This window comes from Bicyclus anynana, chromosome 7 (genome assembly GCF_947172395.1).
Source record: "Bicyclus anynana chromosome 7, ilBicAnyn1.1, whole genome shotgun sequence".
Lineage (NCBI taxonomy): Eukaryota > Metazoa > Arthropoda > Insecta > Lepidoptera > Nymphalidae > Bicyclus > Bicyclus anynana.
The window spans coordinates 13,082,217-13,110,033 of record NC_069089.1 but is presented as its reverse complement, the minus strand read 5'-3'; the positions used below and the strand labels follow the sequence as shown (position 1 = coordinate 13,110,033).

General features: G+C 36.8%; 1 protein-coding gene across 1 annotated transcript in view; it reads left to right on the top strand.

Moving 5' to 3' along the window:
* Positions 1-27,817, top strand: part of LOC112055217 (PDZ and LIM domain protein Zasp) — a 49,549-nt gene that overhangs the window by 8,438 nt on the left and 13,294 nt on the right. The window contains exons 2-8 of the mRNA XM_052882669.1: positions 9,180-9,284; positions 21,372-21,523; positions 21,662-21,793; positions 23,297-23,468; positions 23,941-24,071; positions 24,566-24,657; positions 25,387-25,534. Coding sequence (XP_052738629.1) covers positions 9,180-9,284; positions 21,372-21,523; positions 21,662-21,793; positions 23,297-23,468; positions 23,941-24,071; positions 24,566-24,657; positions 25,387-25,534 — 932 coding nt within the window. The remainder of the gene's footprint in view (positions 1-9,179; positions 9,285-21,371; positions 21,524-21,661; positions 21,794-23,296; positions 23,469-23,940; positions 24,072-24,565; positions 24,658-25,386; positions 25,535-27,817) is intronic.

Below are 27,817 nucleotides of genomic sequence, written 5' to 3'. Positions count from 1 at the left end.
CGGGCAAACTAAGTGAATGATTATGGTGAAATAAGAAGCATTACCTACAAAAAATATTATATTATTGGGTTTAGACTTTAGACGAAGCAAGAACACCTGGTTCTTATTTCCTCTTACTCATTATAAAAAATAAAGCTAAGGTGATAAAGAATACAACCCTTATTCGTAGGTACTTTATATCTTTTTAAAGCGAAACATTACCTTCAGATGTAACGTTATCTATGGGGTCGATAGCAATTTCAAAGAAGTGTTATCAGTGGAGCGTCCAGCCGTATAGCATCAATACCGTCGCATGGCTTCCCGCCAACTGTTTCGCAACCGCTCTATATTTACACACCAAGGTTTTTTCACATTGCATTTTGGGGGTTATTGACATTAATACAGCATTATACAATTTGTTATCCAACTTGAAAGCTGTAATGTATGAAATTCAGGAGAGAATTCACGGAAAGTATCGGCGCGGCGGACGCGCGGTGACGTGTGCGAAGTGCCAAGTTTACGTTACCGCCCACGGCTACAGAAATAATACGAGGTCATGATAATGTCGACTGAGTAAACTTTAAATACACGTAAGAATTTTTACCCTCCTTTCAAAATTCGATACCTACCTTCCTAATTACCCGCATTTATGCCACTTTTGCGGTAAACCTAAATTCCAATATAATTACCATTCAGTATTCAGTCAATAGCCTGGATATCAATATTTGTAGAGGCTCTGGGAAAAGTAAACCCGATAAAACGTCCGAATGATAAAGGTTCGTAAATTAGTATGCAGATGATATTTACGCAGCTGCAAATACATTAACTGATTACTCTAATAATAATAATCAATAAACATTAAATGGAAAGGCTGAAAACAATAACAATTATTGCACAAATCCTGAAGTTAAAAATTGCTCAAGAAAATAAAACGATTTTGTAGGTACATCTAAATGCAGTGACGGCTGATAACAATCTTAACAAAATAATACAATATGTTTTAGTTAGCGATAGGTAAGATCATCAATTGCTACCTAACTCCTATGTAGGTAAAATATTTCCGCTTAGTTCACAGTGAACATTGATACTGTTTAAAATTCGTACTTGAAAGTAAAAATCGACAGATAACAATTGAACTTGAATATGTTTTCACAAACAGTGAGGCATTGCCAGCTAATATCGAGGCCCTCGGCGAGATAAACACGGCATAATTTCGATGGCGCCATGTCTCAGTTACCCACAGTTACCTTTAAATACTGGAGTGCAACTGACGCCAACGGTTGCGACATCTCGACCGGACCCCGGCATGCAATAATGCGTTTGTCTCATACGCAACCAAAGGTAACAATCTCCGATCCGAGGTATCAGCCGTAGTGAAAGCCGATTTGCGTTATATTGGTGAGATTAAAAGTATTCTCGTTGTCAGCCGCTCCGGAGCCCGCGACCTCTGAAGGCCGCAGCTGAGCAAACGCACTCGGCACACGTATCATAAATATGTGAATCGTATTTATAATAGTAAGAATGACATCAGCCAACCGTGCCAACTTTTTAAACAGACAAGAAATGTAGAGTTTACATTGATGTGAAGAAAAATGACACAAAACATAATTAAATTAATAAAATTATACGTAATCGTATAATACCGTAACATACCAGTAGAACTGTAGAGATCGTCCATAACCATGTGTGACACTAAAATCAAATATTTGAGAAATCCAGTTCGATCAGACATTGTCAAAAATGAATTTATATTCTCAAGTAACCCTGGAAGAAAAGGCAATAAAAATAAAGAGGTTGAAAGTAAATTCTTGTAAAGATTATTCATAGGTGGAAAGGGTCAACTTCACGTGTCAATTAGGACTCTGCGCCTAACGGCAAGTTTGTTTATTTTGTGGTTTTAAGGAACAACTCCCACACAAACCCCGAGTTCACGTGTCCACAACGCAAAGGTGTGAATGTTTAGTTTAACACCAACTCGTTAAAATGCGAGTATAAATTACATTGGCTAAATCGGTTACTACCTACTTGGTCACCGCTTGCCAAAAAACCTATTTTAAGAGTATCAGTCTGGACATAAACTTCGAGTTGTTTTGCCAATACCGCACGTACCGTAAAATATTCATTTTTATATGTATTAAATACTTAAAGCACACAATTAACTCGTTGTATTTTTTCTTTTTAGTGAGAAACGCTTCAGGAATTTTATTTGCTTTATATTTTTCTTTGTTGTGTGAAAAATGCCTTCAATTCGCAGCATTACATTCATATCTCGTAGTGGAGACTTCCATTCAGCCTCATTATGTAGTGTACTAGTACTCTTATAATTCTATCGTTCTATTTCATCTACCTGTTTGGTTGATCTAGTTTGACTTTGTATAACAGATGATACCGTAAAAAAATAGCGGCACGTAATAAAAAAGAATGTAAGTTAATGTTCATTACTTCTTACTAAAACGTGCACTGGACTAAACGTCTTTTTACTTTATTACCTTTAAAATATTTCATGTGACCTCTTTTTTTTACGACCAACAAAGAAATGTCCATCTCACCAAATGCTGAGGTAATCTCGCCGTCGCTCGACACCCGACCGCGGCGTTTTGTGGTTACTCATACGTGTGACGTCATCGATTAGTGTATGAATAACAATCCGGTAAAATCGAACGCGTACGTCAATAAAGCCGTCGATGTTGACATCGCTATTTCTAAGAATGTTACGTGAAATATAAAAGAAATCGCCCAAGTCATCGTTTCGGAAGATTTGTGTTGCGACAGGCATTCTAGATAATCACTGATGTAGTTTGTGATATCGTTAGAAATATAGAAACTGATCGATACGTCTGTGTGTATTACATTTTACTTTTGTCTGGCATTCAACCACGAGGCCACTTTGATAGTAGATTCAAATTAGCAAGCTACCTAATTGTTAATTGTTTACGAATTCTATCAACAAATTCAATGTCAATATGTATTAAAAAACATAGAGGTTAGTAGAGTTACCCTAGGTCCTGTTCTTTTAAATTCTTTGAGCCTTTTGTCTCGAATTTACCGAAACACCCCAATGACGTTGTTACTCCTGATATAGAGCCTCGTCACTCTTAGAATGAGAGGGGTTAGGTCAATAGTCCACCACGCTGGTCCAATGCGGATTGGCAGACTTCACACACGCAGAGAATAAGGAAAATTCTCTGGTATGCTGGTTTCCTCACTTTCCTTTCCTTTTCCTCCACCATCTGAGATACGTGATATTTAATTTCTTAAAATGCACACAACTGAAAAGTTGGAGGTGCATGCCCTGGACCGGATACGAACCCACACCCTCCCACCCTCCAGAATCAGAGGCAGAGGTCATATCCACTGGGCTATCACAACTTATATAGAGAGCCTACAGGGTAAAAAATAATAATTACTAATATGAGAATATCCTTGAAGTTTAAAGGAAAGGAGGAGGCATGGAATGTATCTAATGAAAGCATATATTTAATCATGACCATAGTAATTAGATTGCATTCTTTAGATAAGGCATTCGCACGTTACACGCGGCGACGGACGCGACGTTCAATCACGACCGACGAGATGACATTGTAACTCGTTATTTGTAGCGACAACAACAAAATTACTTAACCTACATTCTGTTACATTTTGAATACCTAGGTAAAATGTAACAGAATGTATTAATAGAATTACAAATTATGTTTGACAGTCATGTTTTTTCATTTGTTTAAAAAAACCAAAATCGATTTCGGAATTTCAGAATTAATGCGAAAGGTTTATTATTTAAGTTATGTTACTGGAATAAATAAATATAACTCCGTGTAATTTTTTGGCATATATAACAAGTCTACAAACTGATCTAGCCTGTTTAAAACCCTTCCGAAGTTCCCTTTTTGCTTTAACCTCGAATGTGTTTGAAATTTATCGGGCATATTCTGACTAATAAACTGGTGCATTCAGTAAATTTTCATTTATTAAAATTTTTGGACTAGCTTATAAATTTTCAAAAAGATCATTGTTATTTCGCAACTTGAAGAAGTAAGAAGCAGTCGTCTCAATTTAGCTTGTCTAAAGTCTTTATATGCTTAAAACTTATCGAAAGTGAATAGGTACTCTAGACAGGCCTGCTGTCTGCTTAAGATAGCTTATTCGCAGGTGTTATGGCTGTCATCCTTTGTTTATTAGTTGACTTCGAAGAGTCTGTGTATTCATTCTTATCACATTCTGACTACTGATTAGACATAGTATGTTAATATGTAATCATGCTAACCGTTGGTAATGTAAACAAAATAGTTGATGACTACCTTGGTGTCAAATTTCGCTAAGTAAAGCAACTAAAATAATGTTATTTAATGTGCTGACAATTGTTTATTTTTTACAAGCTAAGTTTCGTTAGCAGATTTTGTACTAGTAGGTATATTTTTTAGATAATGGTTTGTTGCGCTAAGAAACTAGGCGTTTTAGTTAAAAAATCGACGAAAAAAGTGATCACTGTAGATTTATCATTCATGAAATCGTCTGAAATATTTGAAAATTTGAAAGTAATATTACTACTAGTGTACTTTGTAAAGGTAGAAAGGGAACCTACATAGATTTCCCTTTCTGAAGAAATCAATTATGAAACCTCTAGAGTGCCAAGTGGTCGAATGAATTGCGTTTCATTAACAATGAAGGACCTGTTTAATTTTGTATTTATAAATTGACGTGAATTGATGGAGATGTAAGAGATGTCAGTTGAACAGCGACCTTTTGATTGGTGGATATTCATTCCGCAAGGTTGGAGAATGTCACGGCGCATTAAATGCAGGGAAAATAAAAAAAAAGATTTTGCATTTCACGCTCGTCTTGCGCAACCAGTTCTAGGCGTGCTGTTTGTTTTCGGAGTGTGTCTATTATTAATTCTGTACTCGAAGGCGCCAGACTCACGGGCGAGTTTATCGCGACGATTCCGCCATCATCCATCGTCCAGTTGAGCACATGGCGCGAAATAATCTGTCAGTCTGTAATTGCGATTTCGCAGTGATACGCCAATATGTAGATCTGAGTAGGATCTGAATCTAAATAGGTGAGGATCTCTAAACAGTCTAATCTAAACAGTTTGGGTCGAGATTTCAATTCAAATTGCATTTGATGGCCACATTGATGATGAGACATTACCAGACGTATTAAAGTTACCCAATTACTCCCTAAAACCACTAGATGTCCTGTATATGATCTTATTTCCGTGCAGGTTGACAATCATGCCATGTATGGCTAGGTACTACTTGTATTGATTATGATCGTTCAATGCGATGGACATATGCTACAAGAGGTTGCGCCAAAGTCAATGATTCGTATAGTGCAGAGACTGACTTGTAGAAAGTTTAATCAGATCAATTCTTAGTCATTAACATTACAATGCTAAAAATGTTAATGAAGGAAGCGATCTTGTAAATGATTTTCAGATGGAAAGTGACAAAAATGCTAAACTGGCTTCGTTCAAATATATAATATAGATTATAACATGTTTTTTTTAAAATTGATAAGCTTATCGCTAAAGTCGTGGATTCGCTATCGTGGAAAATCTAAAGTCGGATGTGTTTGTACCTTTCTCGGTGTGTTCTATCGACAATTCTCGTTGTTTATTTCCATAATTTTAACTAGATCGGCTACGCGAAGCCGTTACAGTTTCATAAAATAAAATAAATATTCATGATCATGAGTTATCTGAGTACTTACAGGGAATATCAAAAGCATATGATTGCTTTTACAGGTAGAAGTCGATTTAAATGGCTTAGTTGTGTGGATCGTTATCCTCCTTACTAGGATATTGAATTACCGTAGATAAAGTTCTGGAAAGGTTAAACAGATAAGCGGGTTCTTACACTTTCTTTAATGTCTATTATTAGAATCGATATTTCTATATATTATTATTATTATATATATTATTATTATATATCGTAAATATACTTTGGTACATATCTAAATTTGCTATTACTGTAAGATTTACACGCTTTTCCTTATTACTTGAAACAGACTTTGAATATGCGGACAGTTATTGGAATAATGAATCTCTAAACGACTTGGTATGGTCTATTAGTAATTAGGTAATTATTGCGGAATATATACATATATATATATATATATCCAATAGATATATGTTTAATGCCAACATTTTATCAGAGTGTTGACATCTCATTATTTGTAGTTACTAATCGTAGATCAACTTAGAAAAGAGCTTTTTGTACTTGACCATATTTTATTTAACGTCATGCGTCATGTTATTTAATCGAGATGTGGTTATGTGTTATTCATTTAAGCCTTTTGAATGTATTATAAACGCATCATTAGCAAAATGCTATGTCATTTAATCAAGACGTACTTAGGGATCATCTTTATTAAATCTTGACATCACTGCAAAAGTATATGAAGATCTAGTTTTATTGATGTTTGCCTGTTAAACTATTTCTCGGTGTATTATATAATAACGCACTATAATAATATATTTTTTAGTATTTTCAATAGTATAATTTATCATAATTTTTTTTATTTCTACGTTTCTACAAACATCAAATTACATTTTATGGTAGCGTTATAAGTGGCAAAGATTTTGGCGCAATTTTATGCTCTCCTTAATTTCCAAGTATGGATAGAGTCAAAGAGACAGAGAGAGATAAACATCGAAGTTGCTATCAAATCTTGAATTTTGAATGAAAATATTGTTGATACTTCGGTGATAGTCTAAACAAAACTATGGATAGATAGGATATTGAAAACGGTTGTAACTTGTTAAGGAAGAAACTGTGTAATCCTCTGGTATATTAATGTAATCAATAAGCACTTAAACAACAAGCGGAGTAGAGATTCTATCGGCTGATTCCTAATGCAATTTAGGATACCGCAGAGAGAAATCTTCTCTGTGAAAACTGATAAATGATTAGTTATTGTTTATTCCTTGTACCAATAAACGAAAGTTTTGCTCTCAGCCTCCTTTCACTAATGTCTTTTGGTTCGCACTTAGATCTTCGGCGAGATAAAATAGATCGCAATGTCCGAATAGTTACCGACTGCGGTCAGTGAAGCTTTGAGTGAAAATAAATCTTCAATTAGGTCGATCAAATGCCAGACCCGGCTATGTTGCGGTGCGATATTAATTGTTTTTATTTTGTTTAACAAGTGAATACCTCTTCGTATTATGTTACCCGCTGTATTTGTTATTTTTCAAATAATAAAACAATAAAGTACCTACCTAATGATCGATCGTGAGGTATTTTATCATCTATACTTATAATAAATCTGTAGAGAGGTCAATTCTGTACATGAAATATATTTCCAAATTAACTATCAGGGGGTGATTAGTGATCGATACTGATGCCAAAAATGCAATCAGTAAATTTTTGTCTGTCTGTCTGTCTGTCTGTCTGTCTGTCTGTCTGTCTGTCTGTCTGTCTGTCTGTCTGTCTGTCTGTCTGTCTGTATGTTCTTTATAGAAACAAAAACTACTGGACGGATTTTAATGAAACTTGGTACAAATATTCTACATACTCCTGGGCAGGTTATAGTATACTTTTCATTACGCTACCATCAATAGGAGCAGAGCAGTGAAGAGAAATGTTGAGAAAACGGGAGAAGTTACTCAATTTTTTAAGCTTCCGTCGCGTGTACAGCCTTAATGGTTAAAGCTACATGGAAATCATGTATCACGGAAATGTTCTCCTTAAAATTATCTATAAAAACACAACAGCATATATATGCCTATCTTTTATGGTTGACTCACAATAACACGTATAACTCCCGATAGCTTAGCTGTTCGGAGCTTTCTAATTACATTTGTCTACTCTTATGTTTATAACACTCATCACTCATCCCTAACTAAAAAAGTTAACATTATTACCTATTCAATAAAAAAAGAATCATAAAAATCGGTAAAGAAACACCAAAGTTATACATGAAATACGCTAAGCCATCGCGCGTGAATACTAATTCAATTCAATTCAGTGAATACTAATTCTTTAAGGATTATTTTTGTGTAACGGTTGCCGCGCTCGATGCGACTCGCGGGGGGGGGGGAATAAATAAAGAAGTGCAGCCTTAATGAGTAGGGTAGGGTAGGGTAGGGGTAGGGTAGGGTAGGGTAGTGGTAGGGTAGGTGTAGGGTTGGGATAGGGTAGGGTAGAGGTAGGGTAGGGTAGGATACGGGTAGTTGAAAGTTTACAACGGCTTTCACGCGGACGAAGTCGCGGGCGTCCGCTAGTTTTAAATAGGACTCATGCCCCTTCTTTCTGTATCGCCTGTAACAATAAAATACCTAATTGAAGGTATTTTTAGAAAATATGTGTTTAAGAGGGCTATCAAATCGAACTGATACCTTGCTTTTATTTTTAAAATCCCTGGTTGTTTACTTGTTTGTTTTTTTGTTTGATGTAGTTCTGTTAAATTATGACATCCAACCAATATTTTGACAAAATTCTATTTGGGTTTCTAACGCGTCAATGAACAGTACAATCCACGTGGCAAAGCTGCGATTAAAAGCTAGTGTTGAAATAAAACCTTCACTGGATCTGAAGAAATATTGCTTTGCCCTAGTTATTAACAGACGGACGAGTACCTGGCTAGTTGGCTACACTATCTACTATTAATTTATTACCTATCGGACATTAGATATTTTTAACTCGGCATAATATCCATCGCGTAGGTTTGTTTGATTTAGTTGTAGTTCTTCGCAACTGAGACCTTCTTCTATCTAGATATTAGTTATCAAAAGTAAATTAGGTTTAAGCCCAGAGTTTAATTAGATTTAAATGAAAATATTTATCAGTTATAGTTAAAGCGAGTTAATAAGTCTAAGAACTAACAGTAGGTAGGTATATTAAATTTAAATTCATAATTAAAAAAAATAATTATAAGAATTCATTTTTTTTTAATTTTTTATCTAATTGTTCACACAGAGGCAAGGTACCCAATACACTGGCGCTATTACCCCTGTGGATGGAAAGGCTTTGGGCCAAATAAGCGCCAGCTCTTGGGTTACCTGCCGCATGGATCAATTTGTCAGACATAGCATTGAAAAAAAATTTAGTATCTGTTGATCATGGGCCTAAAGTCACAAAAGCAAGCGCCGCAAATGCATAGTCTTAGTTTTAATTTATTTTAATTGTCCTAATATTTCATGTACCTACTATACGAAACTTTATGTTAATAAATTATTAAAGTATGCATAATGTTTCCAGATGGCACAGTTGATAACTGTGCGGCTGAACAAGTCAGACCAGCAGCCGCTGGGTTTCCGGCTGCAAGGCGGTAAAGACTTCGGCACGCCCCTCGTCGTACAAAAGGTAAGTCTAGATGCTGTTACATTATCTGATAATCTTAGGTTAGTTACAGCGCCTAAGCTTCTTGTACCTGTTATATTTGATAGCTACATAGTTATGGACTACAGTGTTAGATTTGAACGCGAAGGTAGTTAGGCATATCCACACTTTTATGAACCCAAATATATGCAAAAGTTTTAACCACGTAAATTTTCCTTGAAGTGTTAAGTAGAATAACGTCAAATTTTGGGGACTATTTAAATCTGATCAGCGGATCTAGTGATTTACAAAAGTTATTTTTGACAATGGCATTTTGGAATGTTTATGTTATAAATCACCATGATTGAAAATTCGCCCTAAACCAAGCTCTACCTTGGAACTTCCCTATTCTGTCTCATTCACTTGTAATCATAAGGCTCTCACTACGAAGGGTTCGGATTAAGGCATAGCCTAGACTTCTAATACCATAAATCCCTTGGCTAGACTTCGAATAATCTATTATCTATGCGTAGGGACTAGTCATAAACGCAAATGCAAATCACACTGATGAGGTCCAATAGATTCTTACTTTGAGGTAGGTAGCAAATGATATTACGTAAAATGTTTACTTTCCTACTTCTACAGATAATTAACTATCTACGTAACCAATCATCAGTTTGCTTGATAATTAGTTGACCGTAGATTTTTGTCAGTAATCAGACTTATTGCATTTTTCACTGTTAGAACAGAATGAGATAATAAGATTTGTGTTATTAAGAGCTAATATAATTGAGAGATATATAATTGGAATGTCGAGAGACTAGAGTAACATATAATAAAATTATATGTTACTCTAGTCTCTATAATTATATCTCTATCTCATATAATTAAATAAATTAAAAGGTATTAAGGTATCGTATTGGTAGAGATCATACGCTAAAATAATGCTAAGACATAAGAATGAGGAGAAGAGTTAGAGATTTATCAATCTCGAATTCTAGAGGAGTAGGAGGAGGCCCGAAGAAATGCTATGCGGTTCCGTGCTGACTTTTGTCTTTTAGTTTAATAGCTTTAGACCAGAAGGAATTTTTCCTTCCTCGAGGAAGGAAAAAAAAGGGTCTATACGTAATTCGATGACTATAACACTGCTGCTGACATCATTAGCATTTTAGGCAAAAACATTACGATTAAGAGTCTGAGTGTCAATCAACTAATGAAACTACCTAATTTTCACTATGATCTAATTTTTTATCACTTTAGCAGCGTGTGTGTATAATTTGTGTAGGCGGATTTCTACAGTGCATTTTAACGGTCAGTATTGGATAAACATCAGTCATCCGTTTGTATAACCGGATGGGTGACCTATAACTATGATCCTGTTTAATTAGGTCAATATTATTTCTGTCTTCGGCGTTGATATTATTTATCTTTCTTCAGGAATGCTGATAATATCGTGTATGATATATATTTTCATAGGATCAGCCAATTAAAAAAAGAGAATTCAGACAAAAACAGTTTAAAAAAGAAATAATTTAATTTATTTCTATTTATTCGTTTAATTTTACCTATTGTGTTTTAATAAACAAATGTTGTACCTGCTAGTAAAGAAGTTTTTGTTTTTAAGAAGCCTCTTTTAACGACTTTTAGAAATGTAGGTATAGATTATTGGATGACAAATTCAACTTTTCCAGTTTTAGTATCATCATCATATTTACAGAAGATGATATATTTTTTCCTGTTTTAGCTAAGTCGTGGTCTCAAGTAAATTTACAAATATTTAAATTTCTATGCGCCATTGTATCTTAGAGTTGTGTGTAATTCTTAGAAATTTTGATTGTAGAGACAATGGAAAACATCTCTAAACTATGTTTCTGTCAAATTATCGCTGTATGTTAAAAATAAGAATCATTAAAATCAGATTATGATCTAGTAAATAGTCTTTTAATGTATTTTATACAGAATGTGCATGTCGTAGAGCCACCTACACAGGCTATCAACCGATCGATGCGACTAGACACAATAAAAAGTACTAGATATCTTGCTCACATATTCTTAACTTCCTAATGGAATTAAACTCAAAACTCACTCGCTCATGACAATGTGGGTAATAACTTTGCACAAATGTCGTTAGTGTAGACAGAATATAGATAAAGTTTGTGTACTAATTGGTTTTTCAGCCAAGACTTATGGTTTATAGATAAAATCTTTGCTTTCAGATACAATTTAAGAAGTCTCTTTTTCAGAATGTGTTCCTTTTTCAAGTGAAACTTAGCCACATTGTAGCCACGTTATCTATACTAAAATTATAAAGAGGAAAGATTTGATTGTTTGTTTGTATGTTTTGAATAGGCTCTGAAACTACCCACTGAAACCGATTTGAAAAATTCTTTCACTGCTGGGAAGCTACACTATCCACGAGTGCTATATGCTATATTTTTACCCGACTGCAAGAATGGTTATTTATCGTTATTTATCCCCGTAATCCTACGGGAACGGGAACCACGCGCAGCATCTGCTATAATTTATATTGTTACTTTATGTGAGAAAAGACCTAGCCTGTGCTTAGCAGTGGGTCATTAATTAGTATGATAATGATGACGATGATGGATTAGGCTTTCTAAATAATATGTATTGAAATAATAACCTCCTTTTTAACGTCGCTAATTTAAAAGTAGATACGACATTGAATATTTTTTTTTCTTATAAGCTTTTAATTTCTTGTACATTAACAAAGTGGGCAAAGAGTTTCGCAAGTATAACTGTACATCATCAGGTGACATGCATGTTTATCTGTTGGCCACATTTTTTGTCTGTCAAGCGCACTTGGTCGTGTATTTTAGCATTTGTCACGTATTATCAATTTCCGAACGCTCAAGTGGGTGATTAGTTATCCGAAGGAGCTTTTACCTCTCATTAACTGTTAGATGGCCTCGTTAAAGTAGTTTCGACACTCGTCATCACTTTTAAGGTCCCCAAAACGAGGACGGTTTATTTTAAAAAACTCAACCTTGGTCAAAGATTTACAATTACACACAACTCTTTCTTTAGGTGCGGCCTAGGAAGCTGAAATATCTTACGCCTCTTCAAATTCCAATCTTGCGTATCTTTTTATCATTACCTTTGAAGAGGCTTTGGATATTGCGATCCTTTCGACTGTCCAAATATTTAACTATTAGTATTCTGGATGCTATACCTACCAGTAAAATTTTTAGTAAAATTACCAGTAAAGTAAGTTTATTTCTATGACTGTCATTACTCTTCTAAGTTCAGAATTATAGCGCGATAGGTATCTATCTTATCTACGATACAAGCCCTTTAATCTTTACATTATGCATTAGGTAACTTATAGTAATGTCAATTCGGTACCAATAAACATCAGACTCCATTATTTTACGTGAAGTCGTTATTGTTGCTTGCATAAACTTTAGTGTAAATACAGACAGACAAATATTTTATACGAATGAGATATTATCTTTTATAGATGTACACACGGTAGCGAGCTATTAATCATAGTCTGCTTATTATTCTAACCCAGATTAGACGAGCTACCAGCTACCAGTTTTTAAACGATGCGAATGACATTTGACCCCACAACCTGTTAAGTATACCCTATTCATCATTTGTACTCTTTATTAATTGTATGTAATTCAATAATTTCTAGTAATTTGTGACACATGTTTGAAGAAAATGTAAACATGTAGATATTATTGGTCTCTATGTACTTACTATGTAGAGTCGTAGATATATGAACTGTATCTAGATATAGAAGTTTTCCAATCGGATGTTTGTCCATTTATCAGATATGATGTTTTTTCGCGAATTGTACCGCGAAAAATCGTTAGCAGTTTCATAAAGATTTTACGCACGAAGTCTAAAAATAAACTGAATGTTGTGATGTTCAAGGTGTATTTGAAGGTCAAGAGCATATGTAAGTCATAATAATTACAGCAAATTACTTTACCTATTTCCAAAGCTATCAGAATACGCCTAAAATATTGCCTAATACGATAGTGGTCGGGCTTTTGCCTTGTCTCCCAAAGCTACTGTCTGCCAAAATGTTATGGAAATGCACCTAATTGGCCAATTTGTGGTCGTTGCAGTTTTGCTATTCTAATTCTAATTATAGAATTTTCATAAAAAATGATGATGAAATTTCAAAGCCCCAATTTTATGTTTGAAAAATATTCAAATCTTGAAAATTGTACTGAAATTGAAAACACGTAAAGCTAAGAGAATCGTTGAGTGGTATCAGCATTAATAAAAAGATTGAATTTAAAGATATAATAACCTAACGATAAACGCTGTTTATGATTGTAATATTACCGGAAATTTCCTTTTCTGCGTGATAACTGATTGCTACCTTCATTTTGTTTATACACAACATCTCTCTGAGTAAATATTCTTGTAGATACTTATCCACTTAGTGTTGCGGAAGTGTGGACTACGACCTTTCTGGTTCCGACCTGGCCATTCAAGGCAAAGTATTGTTATTTAAATTGGGAAATTCTCATGTTCTTACACGCTACAGTACGTAAACAAATTACATTACATTTGTTTATATAGTTATACGTGTGTAGATGTGATTGTAATCAATTCTTCGAAAAGGACTTGGCTCTGGTATTTGGTAAAAGTTTCAAATGAAATTAAATATATTAATGGTGTTTTACTGTGCGCTGTAATCATATGTCCTTTGCGGAATTTACATTTCCGGAGATTCTAAAGGTCGAAATCTCGTTATGTGTAAATAGACAAAGAATAGCGAAACAACGTGTATCTTTACACAAACAATTGATGATTTTGTTCTTGTTAGAATATAATATGAATAGAAATAGACGGGCACCGGTGACTTAGCCGAGATAATTAGTTTGAATCACGAAATGACGACACTCTATCATCTGTACAAGGCAACGATGTTCGTACTTCATCTTTCTTATTACGAGTAGATTTAGCTTCGACCTAATTGGCTTGGCTAGACTAATGGTAACCTTGCATTAACCAGGTGCAAAGCTCCGGACACACTGATGTATTCAAGGTCCTGCGTCCCATTAATCACAAGAGTGCACTTTAAACAAGCACACTCTTTGGTAAGATGGACCTATATGCACATCAGTATGCAGCAGGCTTTAGTTATAACCATAGAATGACCGCGACATTAACTGTATGGTAATTGACAATCGGAAAAGGGTTTAAAAATTTTACCTCGATTGTCATTTAATCCATAAGTTTAGGTGTTTATCTTAAAAGCAATGTACACTTGACATCCATCTTAAAAGTAGGTAGGTGTATATTACCGTAATGATGAGTTGCTAAATCAATAGCAGCTTTTATTGATTTATTGTTTAACTAGCAAACGAACGCAATTCTGTTCGCCAGAAATTCCGATTTTGAAAATCTCGCATGAACTCATCCGAGATAAAAAGTACACCATGGTGCTTCAAGGTATTACAATTAAGGTATACAATTTATCAATGAAAACTGATTTTATCAACAGTTGACGGACCGGAAATAAAGAACGGACAATCACCGCTAAAATACCTAAAGATAGGACTACCTACTTATTTATTGACATTTTTTCATGTATTCAAACGGAGAATTTGCGAGTTGAGGCGTTATTTTCGTAGCGTGGTAATGATTCCGGTGTTAAAATTAAAATAAATGAGTACGTAAGTATCTGGCATACATATTGTAGTAGGTACATAACGGACAGTTCATTGAACTGTTAATTCCCGGATCTGCATGATGTGCCTAATCATAGCGAAATGCTTTGTTTATAAAATGCTATTAGAGAGGTTAGCAACTCTACCGCTAGTTACGAACAAGTTATGAATGACGCGCAAAATATATGTGGGTTGGTTTGCGAATCGCGTAGACATGTACTAGCACCGCAGACACATGTCAGTTAGAGATTTTAATCTGCAAAAAAAAATAAGCTTTGAAATATTTGTACTCTCTTTTTGGTCGCTATGACGTCTGACGTTGAACGTAGTAGAAAATGTTTACGTAGAATCGCAACTGAAAATAACCAAGGGAAAAGAAAATTAAAATAAATCAGCTATGTATGTAGATATTATTGTTACAACAACCAAAAGGTAAAGGTCGTTGTACTACCGTCAATTAATCTAAAACTAATTAACCAGCTCGAATAAATTTCAAATTTATTTTAACAACAGTAAATGCTAATTTCGCTGCGCAATATTTAAATCTCCTAAACCATTAAGACAAAGGCATGACATTAATTGTTACTTGTTTTGTCTCTTTATTTTCTAGTAAATCTTTAGAAGATGAATATTCTCAACGATGATACCTAAAGTTCTCTCAAAATTCAGGGAAATACCTATCAGTCAATTATTAAGTTTATTTTGTCTGTATTAAATATGACTGATGGATTATACCTACACCCCATAAATTATTTCACTAAACTGCCAACATATTATCTTGATTAGGAACGTGCGCACGAAAAGAATTTTGTCTGCATTTTCATTCACCTAATAATCTAAAATATTTGCACTCGTGTGCAAAACTACGTGATCTTGAGCTAAATATTATATTATGTCGCTACAAGCCACAAGATCAGTAGGGGAGTAGGCTCAAGAATGACCTAATCCATACAGGTTTTTACTGCATACCGGGAATTGTCGCGTCGCGTCGCGTGTGAGGAAGACGGGCTATCGGACCATTAAATTATCCATAATATGTGTAGGTATACTTATAATGAGTACAATGCTAGCATATAATTGATGTGTAATTTGTAGAAGAATTCACAATAGTTGCTGAAAATGCTTAGTCATTAGACTTGTCTTTTTGTCGAATTATCGTGATAGGTACTCGTATAAGTTTCAAATGCTTCTTTCCTATTTCGTTATAGGTATATTAAATTCGGATATTTTCATCATCACCATCATCATCATCGTCGTCATCGTCATCATCATCGTCATCATCATCATCGTCATCATCATCGTCATCATCATCATATCAGCCGTTGGACGTACACTGCAGGACATAGGGACTTCCGAACATCACGATCCTGAGCCGCCTGCATCCAGCGAATTCCTGTGACACGTTTGATGTCATCAGTCCACCTGGTGGGGGGTCGACCAATATTGCGTTTGCTAGTGGGGTGTTTCACTATTCCAACACCTCGGGACGCCAACGGCCATCAGCTCTTCGAATAATGTGCCCCGCCCATTGCCACTTCAGCTTCGGGACTCGTTGAGCTATATCGGTGATTTTGGTTCTTCTACGGATCTCCTCATTTCTGATTTGATCACGCAGAGATGCTCCGAGCAGAAACTCGGATATTTTAAATTATGTAAAGGAAACTTATTGTTATGAGTAAGGAACTAATGTATTATTATTAAAAGTCTATTTGTTAAATTATTAACACAATAATAGCACAGGAATTTTTAACGGTTAATAGATTTTTAAATTATTTCTTACAGATAAGAAAGTGGGTTATGTTTTTTTAACATCAACACAGTAATGGGCTATTAATGATGCATGTCGTATGTACTATGTACCAACGTAAGATAAAAACAATATTTTTACAACATATTTTACATTTAAGTTGCTGGGTATTGTACATACTCAGCAACTTAAATGTAAGCAACTTAAATGTAAAATATGATCATGGTCCATTTAAGGAACTAGTAATGTGCTGACGACATAGTACTGCCTATTTAGAAGCTTTGATATGGAACATGATATGCGAAGTTGCAGAAAGTTAGTCACGTATCTACTTGTATGTTTGTACATTGTAGATGATACACGGACCTTGCAAAAGTATCTTACTTAGTCTATCAGCTCATAATATACCTAGTCTGTTAAACCGAACCGACTTAACCTAAATTATTTCAAAAATAGCTACTATTCATCCTCATGTGATTGTGCCTACTTGAATCAAACATAACATTGGGTACTTAAGATAAAATATTAACTTACTCTAAAAAAAACAAACAAACAAAAAGATAAAAAAAAAAACAAAAGTAAAGAAGTAATTAATCCATAACAATCAAGTAAGCTTAGTTTTAATACTACTAATTGATTTGTTTAAAGCTCATTTTAATTAGTTGAAAGTTTATTGTTTTCTTTTTTCAATCTTATTTCAATCGGTCTTTTTAGTGGATGCTATTTTAATTTTCAAGATATTTATTTTATTGTTTGGTTTAGTTTTATAATACAGTGGGGGTTTACAAACGAATAAAATCTCGATTTACAACCGAAGATCTGTTCTTTCGTTAAGTGGTACGATCATCATCGGATCTAATAGAATAAAAATAGACCGATGAGTGGCTACTATAAAGTTTATTATCAGATCAAATTCGTTTATTTTAAGTTCAATAATACAGTCAACACTTTTTCAAGATCATTTAGATATATAAGTGTTTATACTCGTAGTGACTCTACGACTGATTCAGAAGACAGAATCTCAGAAGCTGCTCTTTCTAAATAATTATCTTTTACAATATTATTTATTTTATTATAATTTACAAATTATTATTTATACTATGAAAATGAAAGCCAATCCTATTTCCTCCAGGGTAGGGTGCAGCTACAGAATTGTTCAAGTATTGGCCAGCTTCACTCTTGTTAATCAGACACAAGACTGGACTGGCTGGACTGGCCGGCCGATGGAGGCGGTTGCATAATTGGTCGGGTTTTGTCGTTCCGAACTTCGAACACAATCTGAGTCACGTACTGGCAGGGATTTGTTTTGAAATTAGAACGCCGTGCGGCGACAACGTTCCGTGGATTATCGCCATTGGTATTTTCTAATTATTATTTGACTACCTAGTATTATTTGACTACCTACCTACCCGCATTGTTATTATAGTAGAAGGAGCTCACAACTGCAATATCAAATATATTCTAGTGAACCGTTGTTAATCAAATAGTTAGCCTATGTAGCTTCGGAAAATGAGAATTAGAGCTCTGGGTCGTTGTATCGTTTATCCAAGAAATTGCCAAGAGTTGGGAAATTGGTGGTGTTATTATCCCGCGATGAGCACGTTAATCGGGTCATTATCATTAACATCTGAGCCCACCTAATTATTTTGAAGCAGGGCGGTACATGTTAGCTTCAAATACCTTCGCCTATAAAGAAGGAGGCTCTCTTTCTACTTCTTTAAGTGCCTCTCCATTAATGAAGATCAGCGGTCTGCTTTTAAAATTTCTCGTTGTCCATGGCCAGGCGGAAAAGTTCTTTGACTTTTTTATGCCTGTCGTAACCAGAATTTCTTTCTTCTTAAAGGATCTCTAGGAGACTGTTAAAGATGGATATAATTATACATAGTTCAAGGGTATAAGAATTACGACTTTAGTGTCACGTCCCTGCATCTTTTATTATCAGGTGAGAGAGACAATTAATTTACCTACTGATCTGCAGCTACCTATTGTGTGTTAATTGTGGATGCTAAGTGTCAATTATTCGGATATTATTGCTGCGTGCTGCCGTGGAATTAATTGACATATTATCCTTGTAGAGTTAGGTACATCAATTTTCATGACTGCTAGACGCAAGACGTACGTAGGTACCTACTATGAAAAGTACTGCATATTAAACAACATGCGTTATTTTTAAACGTGACTTCCTAAAATGTAGAGTTTCTTTATTTGGTGTAAGATTTTACTAACAAAAGGATGTTTATAGCAGTCCAGGGTACCTATTTCAGTTAGCATTTAAGTATGTTCCACCATAGTGCTTTTAAATTACTCAACATACATTCGCGTTTGAGGTGTCAATCGATTCGTTAATACGGTGCGAGTGGTATATGCTATAACAAAATGGATTTGACAGACATTACAACTTAATAAGCGGGGGAAAAACATTTTTACCATTATGTCCAGTGTGATGAAAACTAAATGATAACTTTCAAGGACATGGTAAATCAAAGCCTAACTAACTCAGAATCGGAAACTATCTACACTCAGGAGCTATGCTACAGGATATGTTCGTTATGAATTTTGTTCTACTTTGTAGTGAGCTATTATCGAGACTGAACCAGGGTCCGACTTTTTTCTTTGTGCCCATCAGCTATTATGTCGCGGCTGCATCTTAGCATTCTCAGGCTCTTAGGCCGTTATAGAAGTTAACAATAAAGAAAATATAATATGGCATGACCTCGGTCGGCGGGCGGGTCTGCATTAATCTCTCGTTCTTGTATTTCTGCTGCCGTATATGGCGCGCGCGCGCCGACACGCTAAGGGCATTGCCATAGAGCATTACAGAAATTATGTGTTAAAAACTTTTTACGTTAAACCGAGACCGGTAAACCAACTTTTTGATAGGTGAACTTGGGAAATATTTATTGATTTAATTTATTTTCGTTTATTTATAAAACATTTATCGTTAACTTGTACCGAATTTAATTATCATAATAATTAATGTATTTTTATAGCCCTAATGCTCTTTACTTAAAGAAGAGGATTCCGAGTATCTGCTCATGTGGGTTGATGGGCTTTTAGCCTACTACTACCTAATCATTATAATAGGTACTACAAGTTTATTCTACCCATACGTCTGGCAGTTTCAACGCAGCATCGTACCGGAACGCTAAATTGCTTAGCTGTACTTCTTTGCTGGTAGGGTGGTAACTAGCCCCAGCCAGACCAATTTAGTTAATATCTTAAACTGACACGTTCTGAGAATCGAATTCAGGACCTCCTTCTTGAGAAGCACAGCACAAAAGTGTTGTCTTCAAGAAAATATGTCGTGGGTCGGAAGTTAGGCCTAAAGGTCACAGACATTATTTATTTGTGTGGTGGCCGCAAATAGTGCAACATTTCAAAGATGTTAACACGGCACGCGATGCAGTTCAGCCGGCTCTAATCTGATAATGTCGTTACAACTTCCTTCCCCCTTATTGTACTGGAACTTGGAACTACATACTTACTATATTAAATACTAGCGGACGCCCGCTACTTTTTTCGCGTGTAAACTTTCAACTAACCCTACCCTATCCTACCCTTACCCTACCCATTAAGGCTGCACACGCGACGGAAGCTTAAAAAATGGAGTTACTTCTCCCGTTTTCCTAACATTTCCCTTCATTGCTCTGATGTCCTGCCGTTAGCGCTGCAGGCACATTATTGGATGGTGAGTGGCTAGCATTAGATATTGAATACTAGTTGTCTGACTAAATGTTAATTTTGCCTATCTGGAGATTAAGGGAATAATAATTAAGGCAAATAGCAAATACCAACATACAGAGTAGGTAACGGTAGGAATGTCAGGTATAAGGAAATTTTAGCGATGTTCATAATTTTCCGAGTAGACGGACAAAAATAAAATATGATGTCATTGTATAGAACAATTGTGGTTATTTAGTACAGTAATTTCTGCTAATATCATGCCTCATACAATTTTAAACTAAGTTTTGCTTTAAATGAAACTATAATGGATATGAATAGTTTTCCCATCCGAATTCAACAAAACATTTAGGTAGGAGGAATTAGCATAATATATTTTGTTAGTCTATAAGTCGGTAGGATAAAAAATTAAAACTCATTAAATTAGACTCACTCGCCAAGGCTCAAATCTCTCAGGCATCTAAACAATTTTACAATTTCTATTGCGTCAATTTTACATCTTTTACAACTTTTACTTTAGTACATTTGTTATTTTAATGTTTCCTACATGTTTGGATTGGTCAATTGTTGTCCAATCTATAAGAAATCGAAAGGCGGTTTATTTTAAACCTACAAAGTGTGAAAGTTGAGGAGACACAGGCTTTTTAGCATATAGTCCACAATATAAACTTTAACAATCGTATCACATTAAGATTAGGAAATCGGTGACATCTGTGCGAACTGGACGTGTTTATTAAATGATCCAGTTAGGTAGGCACTTGTCAGGTAAACTCCCAGTTTTACGTATCTCGTCTTCCTCTTTTCAACTTCTAGTTTTTTTTTTATAATGGGTATTGTCATGTTGTTTAATAATTTTACGGTTGTTTCCATGCATTTAAATTGCAAAGAAAACTATTATTGTGGTCAATTACCACATAATACATATTATGTATTTACAAGATTAGTAAGTTAAAGGCTTACTTAGAGCTACCACATACGATAATATATTGTATAGGTATTAGTCTTCGTACCTACGTAGTTACTGTACGTAATGGTTGGTTGTTACAGGTGAACGGTGGTGGCGCAGCGGAACGCGCGGGGCTGCAGGCGGGCGACGCACTCATCCGCGTCAACAGCACGGACGTGTACACGCTGCGTCACCAGGAGGCGCAGGACGCCATCCGCGCCGCCGGGTCCGCGCTCGAGCTCACCGTGCAGAGGTAAGAGCGCGCGGGGCTGCAGGCGGGCGACGCACTCATCCGCGTCAACAGCACGGACGTGTACACGCTGCGTCACCAGGAGGCGCAGGACGCCATCCGCGCCGCCGGGTCCGCGCTCGAGCTCACCGTGCAGAGGTAAGAGCGCGCGGGGCTGCAGGCGGGCGACGCACTCATCCGCGTCAACAGCACGGACTCGTACACGCTGCGTCACCAGGAGGCGCAGGACGCCATCCGCGCCGCCGGGTCCGCGCTCGAGCTCACCGTGCAGAGGTAAGAGCGCGCGGGGCTGCAGGCGGGCGACGCACTCATCCGCGTCAACAGCACGGACGTGTACTGTGGCTTTTTTAACGTCCGTTAAAAAAGCTCTCGTACAATGAGCCCTTATGCTTTGATTATCATATATAGGTACGTGAAAGCCACGCTTTCATTTGTTAGTCTATTTCAGTGTCCATGTAGGTGTTGCTTGGCGCTATTTTGCTTGGCCACCACCATCGTCAATCTGGCTTAGAAAGAGACATGTTCGTATGTTCTTTCGACTAAAAACTAAAAAATACCAGAAAAGTACAAGTACAGCCATAACAGATAAGTCCAGGCCATAGTAGATTAAGTAAGTTACAGTTTGCATCTTTAAAAACCCTCTCTTAGTAAGTAGGTATTTTGTCAACAAACTGCCTGGTTAAAGGCCGGTTATTCATACAGTCTCGTGCTCGTTGGATTGCAAAAAAACAAGATAAGCTGTACCTACTAGTAATGCGGTGAGTTTAAGTTTTTGCGTCGCAATGATTAACCACAACGGAATGCTTAAAAAAGTAATTAAAAGCTCGCATTCTTCATTCGCGGCGCCTAGTTTCCGGCTCTTGTTAAATAACTATATTGACATTCAAGATGCATGTGAGTTAATTACGTCACTTGAATGTCGCATATATGGAATGGAAGCCAGGTGGTGGTTCATTATACAGGCCATTTGCGTAATGGAAGCCCCACAGAACAAAGCGACGGCGGGTGTCTCGTTTTATTGACCAGTTTTTCTTAAACCGCTCAGGAAATTCCTTCATACCTAAACTATTTACTTTTTGTCGAGTTTTGACTCGTGTCGTATGTTTATTAATAAACGACGGTAAAGGTCAATTGCTTTTGTTTATCGATGACCGGTTCGCTCTTGACTGCGATGTCAGCTGATAATTTTGGTATGTGAACTTGAATTTATGTAGGTATCATAGCAGCACAGTTTATGAAGTTACAAACTTATTATGGACCATTTATCTATAGTTAGGGTACTTACTATTCTACTTATGCCTGAGATATGGTTGAACGTCACGCTCACCAAACCTAACCAAAAGCTGCCCGTTGCCACCGTTGTTTTCCCTCAGTTTAGACAAACTTATAATTAAGTTATGAAATGCTTTTTAATGATAGACTGTTTGCAAATCCACAGCACAGTGATGATGAAGACATGTTTGATGTTTCTTCCTAAAAAGGATTATTAATTTTCAAGGTCCATGAGGTTTGGAAGAAAATTTCACACACCAAATCAAATACAAGTAATGCTTCCCCAATAGTAAAATTCTTTTATTAATTCAAAGACTAGAGGCTAAACTGAAAGAAGACTAAATCGCCTGGATTTTTTTTATTTGCCGGGCGATTTCAGTCTCTATTTTCAGTAGCAAAACTCTAGTCTATAAAGGAAGTATTTAAAGGTTAGTTTCGCGTGATCACAAACGGTTGATCCTGAGGATGATAGGTATGTTTAAATAAATCTTTGTATTGCTTCAGAGGTGGCGGCACTTGGCGGCCATCGGTGACCCCCACGGGCAGTCTGCCGCGGCCGGGCTCCAAGCTCGGCTCGAGTCCGGCCCCAGTCACCAACACATCACTCAAGGCGACCCCACAGCCCACGCGAGCTTTTGGTTCCGGACACAACAATGTTGCAAAACCCTTTGGTTATGTAAGTACATCCTCAATACTTAATTTTTTTAACATCGCAACCAGTGTTAACTAATTTGAAAAGTAAATACACATAAAAGAGACGAGGTCAATTGTTAAGGCCTAGGTTAAGTACACGTACTTAGGTATATTGGTAACTAACCTTTACCTTTAAGTAATTTTCTTGGGTTTATTAAATTATCGGCTCCCTGTAAGATTGACTGTAGCTTGCAATCCTTTAGCTCTCATTCGCACGAGAGTAAAAAAGCGTTCAAATATAGTATGAAGTTAAATGAAGGTCTATTTACATGAACATATGCTTGGGAATTTGTATTTGAACGTTTTTTTAACATCCGTTAAAATCTCTCGTGCGAATAAGGGCTTAAGTAATATTATTTACTTCATTTCTATATCACCTTATCTACTGTAGTTACCTGAAAGTGGCAGAAGGGAGGTATCCTATAACTGTAATTGAGTGATGCTTTGAATTTCAGATGAACGGCAGTGACAATGTGAAGAGCATCGTCAACAAGCAATACAACACTCCAGTGAACATGTACAGTGACAAAACCATCGCAGAGACGCTGTCGGCGCAGACCGAGGTCTTGGCTGGAGGTGTTCTTGGGTATGGATAGATACAACATATAAGTATATGCCAGCTATACACCAGTTATATTCTGAATTATACGAGTATTTTAAGTGACCGCAATATACAGAACATAATCCGATATTTTTCCTACAGTTTTTATTTAGATACACCCATTCTTTGTTTTTTTTTTATTCATTTACAAGTTAACCCTTGACAATAATCTTACCTGATGGTAAGTGATAATGCAATCTAAGATGGAAGCGGGCTAACTTGTTAGAAGGAGGATGAAAATCCACACCCCTTTTGGTTTCTACACGACATTGTACCGGAACGCTAAATCGCTTGGCGGTACGTCTTTGTCGGTAAGGTGGTAACTAGTTACGGCCGAGGTTTCCCACCAGCGAGGTAGATAATATGTCACTTTTGTACAAAAGGCTATTCATCTTGTGCAAAAGTAAACAATAATACAAATTTAAAAGTAGATTAGCTAAATGCTAAAATGGTTATAAAAATTGTTTATACTTCACCAGGGTTAACTTTAAGAAAAACGAGAAGACATATGACTCAGAGAAGAGTGCCGTCTTCAAAGTTCTACAAGAGGCGGAAAATGATCCAGAGCCAGGTATAACAGATCCTTTTAATACTTTAACATATTTTATCATTTTATACCGTGTAGTGTGACATTTTCTCTTTTTTATAAAGTTTCAAACGAGTATTCCCCAAAATAAAAATAGCAGAGTTCCAAGTAAATAAATAAAATAAGTTAAATAATATTCTGCTAAAAAAATGTAATGCTACTTAAATTATGTTTTACTAGCCGACGCCCCGGGGTTTTCCGTTCCCGTAAGAATACGGGGATAAAATATGCCTATGGCACTCAGAAAAACCGAGGCTTTCTAAAAGTGAAAGAATTGTAAAAATCAGTTCAGTAGATCCACAGATGCCCTGTACAACCTCCCAAAACTTCTTTATAATATTAGTACAGATAAACGTACCTACCTAGGTACGTATTAAATTAAATCAACGCATATTAAGAGTAATCCAAATATTATCCTACTTTTGTGGATAATATTTTTTTATTGTGCTGAAGTTTGATGTGCTTGTTTAAGAAAGTTTTATAATTAGAAAATGAATATAAAGGATTTACTTTGAAGATAATAATTATTTTTTTAAAGAATATTTGCCATATCTTTTATATATAACTACCATTCTCATTCCCCTCCAACTAGTCGGTAGACTGTCCAGCGGGGGGGATCGAACCACGGCCTCTTGGATTCCGTTCCATTTACCGTTAAGCTATTGATGCATATAGTAGTCGTAAGTTAACTGGATGGATGTTGGTGTTGGGTAGTGTCGGAAGTGTCGACCGGCACGACGACGCCGGTGAGCGGCTTGCGGCACGTGAGCGCGCCCACCCCGCGCCCCGACGCGCCCATCAACAACACCGGCGGCCTGCCGCCCGGACAGAACATTTGCGAGGAGTGCGAACGACTCATTACGTAAGTCGGACGATCAGCACATCGCCCGACACGGTCGCAAACAAATACTTTCACCACTCAACTAATTGGGTGCTCCTGTTGTTTTGGCATTCTATATTCCAACCACCACTCGAAGAATAAGGCGCTCGTGTTTTGGCATTCCATTTTCTAAACACCACTCGAGGAATAAGGCGCCCCTGTATTGGCATTCCATATTCCAACCTCTGCCGGATGCATCGCGAGTTTCGCCACGTACATTTTGTTTCATTTGTGACTAATATTGTATAGATTTGGAAGATTCTGCACGAGGAGTTCGTATTTTAATGTCCCGCAACGTTACGTTATTTGGCGTCAACTTTACTAAGGAATAGGTACATGTTAAGATGTTGTAGATAATTACAGGCGCATGATGTATCTGTATGTATAACACCGGAGCTTCGATGGACGGAGAACATCACTTTGCATGCACTGCGAAGTGTTACTCTGTTTATAGGTGATGGAATTCCACATCTGGTGGGCCATCTGCTTAGACTGCTGCAAAAAAACGAGTCTGCTTAGACCACAAGAATCAAGTATAACTTCTTTCAAAAATAAAAAAAAACAAGCACCATCTAAGAGCCTCAGGAATAACTTCATCGCAATAGGTTCTTGGAGTGTACAAATATGGATTGTTTCAAAGCTCTCTAACAACGCCATCTACTGGTAACTTAAAATAACAAACACTGTTTCACAATGCCTGTAGATGGCAGCACGCATCGCCCGATTACACTTTTCGTAACGCGTTCACCAACATACTTCTCACGTTTCTCAAGCGTGCGTAAATAAGTTTTACTTAAAAACAGGCCTTAAAATCTGGTGTAAAAAACAAAAAGGACAAAGTTTTTCTTAAGATAGTCGTTACTATGTGAATTAATAATATTGGGGTCGGCAGAACCGCCCAACTTTTATTCGCGGACGAGTCGCCTGTCGCCCGGCGCGCCGCACCGGCCCAGCATTCCCGTGGGCAGCCACCGAGTGCTAGCGGACGGCGGCGTGGCACTGGGCGCTCCCGCTCCCGCGCCCGCTCCATTCGCCGCCCCGCTGCCGCCTCTCGCCGACACGCCCTATTGCTCCGAGTGTAACCGCTACATCGAGTAAGAGGCGTCACTGAGAATGCCTGACGTGTTTGCGACCGTGTCGATATGTGCTCTAGTTATATTGTAGTAGACGTGGTAGTTGTACATGTATGGCTCCGTCGCGGCCCCTTCGTCTGCATTGTAAATATCGTAAGTGTATCGAAAGGGCCCGCGACGAAACGGATCTCACCGCAAATATCGGCGCTCTTTGAAGAAGCACCCGATGTCTGCACTCTATCATTGTTCATCACTCAAAATTGCCCACATCTGATACATTGTCGAGTATACTGCTAACGCCTTATATTTGCGCGAAGTATTGCACTCAGCATGTTCTCAGTACACATCACCGCACTGTTAGAAGAAGCGCACATTTAATTCGCAGAATGGTGCACGAACACAATTTTGGTAAGCATGGATGTCGCTGTATACAGAATATAGGTACTCTTAAACTAATTTAATAACGTTGTAGTTAGATTTTATAACCTCATATTAGTTAATCTGACCGCACACACACGTAGCGTTAGAATTTATTTTGTATTTAGTCTTAAACATTTAAACAGTATGCGGCCAACTTTGGACCCAGGAACAGTTAAAATTACATAATTCCTATCGTTAAGTATATAATATGAAATCGCCTTACTGTCAGTTACCTATGTTCACGTAGGAAACCCTTGGCTTTAATGTATTATGCTGGTGTACACATTTGCCAAGATATCACGAGAGGTCGAGAGCACGTTTCTACAGGATTATGTCGTTCAGACTAGCACTCTACCTTTATGATGTGTAAACACACTCGGTTTATCAATTGAACTGGAAACATACTGTGTAGTGTGTACGATGTTTCCAGTTCAGTTAATAAACCCGTCGTATCGAGCCTTGGAAATTATGAGTCCCAACTAACTTTGGAGACCTTTTCACACAAACGCAAAAACTGACCTGAGACGAGTTCAAAGTGAACGCTTCAATTGCCATCTAAATAATTTGTCTGAACAACCCCACTGCCAATTATATTTCTATCATTCTATGTTCACTTTCACATACCCGTTACATTGACAGAAGAAGTTGTAATAGTATAAGGTGTACAGACAGGTGTGTTTGTGTGACACTAAAGGACCATCAGCAAAGCAGAAATCTCACCTGGGAGTAGTGGCTATGTAATGGTATTTTTGGTAAACGGGTTTCAATGACG